Genomic DNA, 8,094 nt, shown 5'->3' with positions numbered 1-8,094 from the left:
GAACTAAAACTGAACTAGCACTGAAGAGAATTGATCTAAAACTGAAGTGAAATTGTTTCAGATCTTGAACTGAATAAAAGGCTTAGAAATTTTGTTTATTTGTATCTTTATTTCAGATTGTTGTTATTATAATTTTAATTTTATAATAGTTTACATTTACTCTTAAAAAGGAATTTCTGTGACCGATGCCTCAGACAAACCATATACGGATAGATGCAATGGCTTGGGCAAAGCGGCCTTTATGAGCTCCATGGTCTCTAGTGTTTCCAATGGACCCACTGTAGAACTTGTTACATCCTCATCTTTCAGATCTAGTTTAAAAAAGGTGATTCTGAACCGATTGCTATACTTTAAGATGGGTGTAGGATCAATATTTTTGGGTGTTACAAAAATCAGCATAAACGCATTTATTCCCTACCCACTATAATGGTGTAGGGTATAAAAATCTTAAGAAAGTCATTTCTATTAAGTCAACCTATCACCTTTTCACTTTAATCTAGCCATATATATCAGTTCCTAGCTATAGTACGTCAGATTGCTCATTGTCCAATTTGTATTACCCAGTAGCCCACACACGTACTCATTTCTATAAATATAATATCTTTTAATAATTACGCTTTTCACCCAAACTGTTATCAAAATGAGACAATATTTCACTACTACTCTTTTCGTATTGACATAGAGACTAAAAAACATACGATTCGTTCCAAAATATGAATAATTTGAACTTTGTACCGTTCAATATAAACAATATCAGTTAAAATCGATAGTACTAATATACAACTTAAACAAAACTGTTGAAGAGACAAAAAAACTTAAACACTTAAATAAACCTATAATAATGAGTCAATGGTAAATAAAAAATTCTAAATAATTATAATTATTTTCTAACATTTAGTTAGTACTAGATCAATACTCTTCCTATATTGTTTGATATTATCTCTAAATAAATTTGATAAGATTTGTTTTTGTTTTGGCTTATCTCCATCCAAAACAAACTAATAATAATTAAATACTTATATTGTATTTAATGACAAGAAGTACTTGTTAGTAGCCGCCTGGTGTGGGGTGTATTTGAAATTAATTTATTTGTTTAACATTTTCTTCAAAAGGTTTCAGTTTAAGTTTGCCGCGTAACGGGTAAAGTTTTGTGAAAATTTAAGAATCAAAAGAATTAATAAAAAAAGAAACGATTTAAATATGGAAATGTTTTTACTGGCTATAGCCATTGTAGTGTTATCAGTGTTGTTTTTTAAAGGCATAAAAATATTCAATTATATTGATCATGTAGCGGGTATAATGGAAATGATACCGGGACCCACACCCTATCCATTTGTGGGTAATCTATTTCAATTTGGTTTAAAGCCGGATGGTGAGTACAAATACAGATAGTGTACTTATAACTAGAGAAAAATAGAATGTCGATCAGACACAATTTTCGTATAGAAAAAGTATCACGATCAGACAAGGTTTTAGCATAGAAAAGGTGTCTCGATCAGACTTAGATTTCGCATAGAAAATGTGTCTCGATCAGACACAGTTTTCGTATAGAAAATGTATCACGATCAGACAAGGTTTTCGCATAGAAAATGTGTCTCGATCAGACTTAGATTTCGTATAGAATTTAAGTCACGATCAGGCACAGTTTTCGCATAGAAATTGTGTCTCGATTAGACACAGTTTTCGTATAGAAATTGTGTGTCGATCGGACACAGTTTTCGTATAGAAATTGTGTGTCGATCGGACACAGTTTTCGTATAGAAATTTTGTCTCGATCAGACACAGTTTTCATATAGAAAATCTGTTTCGGTCAGACACAGTTTTCGTATAAAAAATGTGTCTCGATCAGACACAGTTTTCGCATAGAAAATGTGTCTCGATCAGACACAGTTTTCGTATAAAAGATGTGTCTTGATCAGACACAGTTTTCGTATAGAAAATCTGTCTCGATCAGACACAGTTTTCATATAGAAATTTAGTCTCGATCAGACACAATTTTCTTATAGAATTTAAGTTTCGATCAGACACAGTTTTCATATAGAATTTAAGTCTCGATAAGACACAGTTTTCGTATAGAAAATGTGTCTCGATCAGACACAGTTTTCGTATAGAAATTGAGTCTTGATCAGACACAATATTCGTATAGAATTTAAGTCTAGATCAGACACAGTTTTCTTATAGAATTTAAGTCTCGATCAGACACCGTTTTCGTATAGAAAATGGGTCACGATCAGACACAGTTTTTCTGTAAAGAGACAAGTTTTGAGTAAAATTTTTCACTATTGAAAATGTTTACTAAATTTTCTTTTCATATGAATTGTAAGGAATACTACCCTCAGCTATAATTTCTTTCCAAACTGCTGCAAAATAAAAACTTTGAAATTACCCCAAACTTAAGCGATAATTAAATATTAAAATTCCTTAACGCAATTTTAAAAGCAAATTATTTTATGGCCATAAAAAGTGTGGTAAACCAAAAGATTAAAACATACCAAACCGAAAATAAAAATTTAAACACAATTTAAATTTGAAATAAAAAAAAAACACAAAATTATTTTACTGCTGTTTACCACCATAAACCCTCTTTGCTATAAAAGCTAGAAAAAAACTTTTAATTTAGCTTATTTACCTTTTAACTGTGTTTGTATATGTATTAGTGTATTTACTTGTTTATATTTTTAGAATATCCCAAAAAGATTTTACAATATTGCCGGAAATATGATTTTCAAGGCTTCCGTTCATTAGTATTTTTTCAATATCATGTCATGCTGAGTGATCCAGCGGAAATACAGGTAAGTTAATTACCAATACACATACATAGATACTCATATGTTGTATTTATGTAATATATGTATCACATGTATTTAAATTTGCTTTTTTATGATTTTGCTTATTCCCCTATTTCTATTATTTTTAGAATATGCTCTCCAGCTCCGCTTTATTGTATAAAGAACATTTATATTCGTTTTTACGCCCCTGGCTAGGTGATGGTTTATTAACTAGCTCCGGTGCTCGTTGGTTAAAACATCAAAAGCTTTATATGCCTGCATTTGATGGCCCTGCCATCGATGGCTATATGCAGGTGGTTCATAAAACTGGCAATAAATTCGTAGAAAAATTGCAGGATTATGCCGCAAAGGGTGAAATGTTCGATATACAGCAATTGATTAGGAAATGTACGCTGGATATTGTGTGTGGTAAGTATGGAAAAGGGGGGGAAGGTAAAGCTTGAATTAATAACTTTTTGTTTGAATATTTGATTATACTATACAAAAATTCAAGTTTTATATAAATTACTCACTTTTTACATTGTTTACATTAGGTCAATAATGTCTAAAATTATATTTTTATACCAAGTTTTACATTTCCAAACAATATTGTTAAAAATTTACATATTTTACAAAGTTTTTAAATTGTTTACCTCATGCCAACAAAGTAGAAAACGATAGTTTAGTATGTTTTATGTGATTTGACTACAGCAAAGTGATATTTTACCTAAAATTCTGAATATTTACATATTTTACATTATGTCAACAATGTAAATAATAATAGTTTATGTGATTTTTCTACATTAAATTGTAATTTTTCATAAATTAATCACTTTATTACATTGTTTACATTATGTCAACTAGGTAAATAATAAGGAATTTTTGATTTTAATTCAAATTTGTTATAAAAAAAATTAAATTTTCTATAAAGTAAACACTTTATTTCATTTTTTTACCTAATGTCAACAATGTAAAGAATGCTTTATTTACAAAGTATTTAATATTTGAACAATTATTTTGAAAAATTTAAGTATTTAAGGAAATTTTTACATTATTTACCTTATGTCAACAATGTAATTAAAAAAAATGTATGATGTATAATGATAAATTACTAATATAAATTGAAGTTTTACATATTTTACCCATTTTATTACATTGTTTACCTTATGGCAACAATGTAAAGAACGCTTTATTTACAAAGGATTTAATTTTAAAACAATAAATTTTGAAAAATATAAGTATTTTAGGAAATTTTTACATTATTTACCTTATGTCAACAATGTAAATAAAGAAATAGTATGAAGTTTTATGATAAATTACTAAAAGAAATCGAAATTTAGCATATTTTACCCATATTATTATATTGTTTACATTATGTCAACAATGTAAACAATACTTTATTTACAAGTAATTTGATTATTTTCTAATTATAATTACAATATAAGTATTTTACGATGATTTTACATGGTTTACCTGGTGTCAACAATGTTAAATTAGAAATGTTTTCTATTGTTTACCTTGTTTCAAGAATGTAATTAATGAGAACTTATTAAGATTAGTTAAAATTAATTACATAACAAGGAAATTTGACTTTAGTTGCCGAGTTTTTACATTGTTTACCTAGTGTCAACAATGTAAGTAATGACTATTTATAGAGTTTATTATGTTAAAAGAAATTTTAGTATTAAAAAATTTCATTTTGATCTAATTTACTACTTTTCTACATTGTTTACCTTGTGTCAACAATGTAAATAGGGACAATTTATTAACTTTAATTACAATAAATAATAATTTTTTTATTTAAAACTCAAATTTTGACCTTAATTAGCTATTTCTTACATAGTTTACCTTGTGTCAACAATGTAAATAATGAGATTTTACAGAGCTTACTAAGTTTAATGTCATTTTGTTATAAAAAGTCTAATTTTGACTTAGTTCCACACTTTTTTACATTGTTTACCTTGTGTCAACTATGTAAATAATGAGAATTAATATAAATTAAATGTAATTTTGTTGTTTAAAGCTGAAATTTTACATAAATTACCATTTTTTACATTATTTACCTTGTGTCAACATTGAAAATATTATGTTAAATTTCTGAGATTTATAAAGTTTAAAGTAATCCTATTATTAAATATTAAATTTTTACTTAATTTACCAAAATTTTACATTGTTTACCTCATGTCAACAATGTCAATAATTCAAATTCATGGAGTTTCATGTAGGATTGTTATCAGTAATTCTAATATGACTTAAATTACAAAGTAATTACATTGTTTACCTCATGTCAACAATTTCAATAATTTTAATTTATTAAGTTAAATACAATTTTCTTATTAAATACTGAAATCATACTTAATTTACACACTAAATACGTTATTTACATAATGTCAACAATGTAAACAATGTTTTATTTTCAAAATTTATTGGGTTTTGTCATATAATTTTAACAAAATTAAGAATTTAAAACAATTTTAACATAAATTTTATTGTGTAAATAATGTAAACAATGTAATTTTTGCTATAATAGTAATCATTCTCATATTTTCTTGTTTTAACAAATTTGTTAATTTCTTTAATTAATTTCTTCTTTTTAACCAGAAAACGCCACTGGTATACCCAGCAAATCATTGGACAATCAACCATCTGAAATGCAGAAGGCCATTATAGAGTAAGACTCCAAAAAAAAACTTTTCCATACAAATGTAAATAATAAAGCAAATTTTAACTTTCTTTTCCAATTATTTACTTATTTAAACAAACAACCATTAAACCCACATATCCTGTATCGATGTCGTTGTATACTTGTAATTTTATCATTACTCCTTTAGCCTTTGTGATGTTATACAAGAACGTACTTTTAGCATTGTTAAAAGATTCGATACTTTGTTTCATTTAACACCATATTATGGCAAACAAAGGAGAGCTCTGCGTTCTTTAAAAACCGAAATCAATCGTGTAAGTAATAACAACATGATAAAAAAACCTACTTAAAATCCTTGTTTAAGGATTTAAAAGAACCCACAAAAAACTTACATATACATACAAATAAATGCGTAAAAATGTTTTACACAACAATACCCTTTCATGTTTTAATTAATAGATTGTGGAGCAACGAAGACGTCAATTGCAAGCTGCCAGCGACAGCACCAGCAACACAACTGACATGCCTGCAACTCCAGCACACTTGAAACCATTTTTAAATGTCCTTTTAAAGGCCAAATTGGATGGTAGAGAATTGAAAACTAGCGAGATTTTTGAAGAAATCTCCACATTTATATTCACAGTATGATATCAACCAATGAATGAAATGACAGATTATTATTTAACATTTACTCTTTACTTTTTTTTTAAACCTCAACGTAAATGTTTAATTAATATTAAATTATAAATATTTTTTTATTTCAATTAAAGGGCCATGATCCTACAGCAGCTGCCTTATCCTTTACTTTATATACATTATCTCGTCATCCGGAGATACAACAAAAAGCATATGAAGAACAAAGGGAAATATTTAAAGGAAAAACGTTAGAGGAATTTAAAACATGTGAGGCCTCATTACAGCAATTGGAACAAATGTCCTATTTGGAATTGGTTTTAAGAGAGACCTTGAGATTGTATCCCTCGGTGCCCTTGATAGCACGTACCAATCGCAAGGCTATAGATATCAGTAAGTGTCCACGAGGGAGAATAAGTTTAAGATTCCTAATATAATAACTCTCTTATTTACAGATGGTACTCAAATTTGTAAGAGAACCACAGTGATAATGTGCCTAATAGCCATGGGTTATAATGAGAAATATTTCGAAGATCCTTGTAAGTTTAAACCGGAGAGATTCGCTAATGTCTCTAAAGATGAGAATATAGGCATAGAGGCCTATAAATCGGTGCCTTTTAGTGCTGGTCCTAGAAGATGCATAGGTATTTACTCTCTTTTATACTCTTTATCAATATCAATTATATTTGTTCTCCTTTCTAGCTGAGAAATTTGCCACCTATCAATTGAAAGCTTTACTTTCTCTAATACTACGCCGCTATGAGATTTTACCCGCCCAGGATGGTTTGCCACCCGGTATTAATGATCATTCACGCAAGGATTGTGTACCGGAAAGTGAATTTGATCCGATTTTGAATATAAGAGTAACTTTGAAATCGGAAAATGGTATTTTAGTAAGACTTAAGGAGAGAAAGTGAATAAAAAAAGTTTATAATAAGTAACAAACAAAAAAATAGTCGGTCTAGACTCTAGATCGATCATATAACCCCAAATCAAATATACTATAATTTATTGAAATAAAAAGTACATATTTTTCTAAAATATCTAAATGCGAGATTTATATATTCCTTAAAGAGTTTTGTGGACATAAAATAAATTTTTAGGAAAGTATACGAGAGCTATAACGAAAGCATTTATCTTACCGGATTATATTCGCCAGAGAGAATTAGACCTTTGAATAGACTGAGCGTCGAAACAAAACATACATCACAGTTAAATAGAGTGGAAATTAAAACTGAACTAGAACTGAACTACAACTGAACTAGACTGAACTAGAACTGAACTAGATCTGACTAGAACTGAACTAGACTGAACTAAGAACTGAAACTAGAACTGAACTAGAAGTGAACGTATGAAGTGAACTAGAAGTGAACTAGAAGTGAACTAGAAAGTGAACTAGAAGTGAACTAGAAGTGAACTAGCATTGAACTAGAAGTGAACTAGAACTGAGGCTAGAAACTGAACTAGAACTGAACTAGAAACTGAACTAGAAACTGAACTAGAAACTGAACTAGAACTGAACTAGACTGAATCGAACTGAACTCAGAACTGAACTAGGAACTGGAACTAGAACTGAACTAGAACTGAAACTAGAACTGAACTAGAACTGAACTAGAACTGACTAGAAACTAACTAGAACTGAACTAGAACTGAACTGACCTAGACTGAACTAGAACTGAACTAAAACTGAACTAGAACTGAACTAGAACTGAACTAGAACTGAGCTAGAACTGAACTAGCACTGAACTAGAACTGAACTAGAACTGTAACTAGAACTGAACTAGAACTGAACTAGAACTGAACTTCGAACTGAACTAGAACTGAACTAGAAACTAGAACTGAACTAGAACTGGAACTACGAACTGAACTCAGAACTGAACTAGAACTGAACTAGAAACTGAACTAGAACTGAACTAGAACTGAACTAGAACTGAACTAGAAACTGAACTAGAACTGAACTAGAACTGAACTAGAACTGAACTAGAAACTGACTAGAACTGAACTAGAACTGACTAGAACTGAACTAGAACTGAACTAGAACTGAACTAG

The 8,094-nt window shown here is 29.1% G+C and overlaps 1 protein-coding gene across 1 annotated transcript; it reads left to right on the top strand.

The window, feature by feature from the left end:
* Positions 1-966: 966 nt before the first annotated feature.
* On the top strand, positions 967-7,094 carry LOC119611889 (probable cytochrome P450 4ad1). The gene is made up of 9 exons (XM_037967596.1): positions 967-1,372; positions 2,683-2,792; positions 2,918-3,197; positions 5,370-5,439; positions 5,600-5,726; positions 5,872-6,054; positions 6,183-6,438; positions 6,501-6,689; positions 6,748-7,094. The coding sequence occupies exons 1-9, from the start codon at positions 1,201-1,203 to the stop codon at positions 6,960-6,962; spliced, it is 1,602 nt and encodes a 533-aa protein (XP_037823524.1). The 5' UTR covers positions 967-1,200; the 3' UTR covers positions 6,963-7,094.
* Positions 7,095-8,094: the final 1,000 nt, after the last annotated feature.

Source organism: Lucilia sericata, unplaced genomic scaffold (genome assembly GCF_015586225.1).
Source record: "Lucilia sericata isolate MDLA Ls3-8-SP2 unplaced genomic scaffold, ASM1558622v1 Contig001552F_arrow, whole genome shotgun sequence".
NCBI classification, from domain to species: domain Eukaryota; kingdom Metazoa; phylum Arthropoda; class Insecta; order Diptera; family Calliphoridae; genus Lucilia; species Lucilia sericata.
Note: the sequence above shows the minus strand (reverse complement) of the source record. Positions and strands in the feature narration are given on the sequence as shown.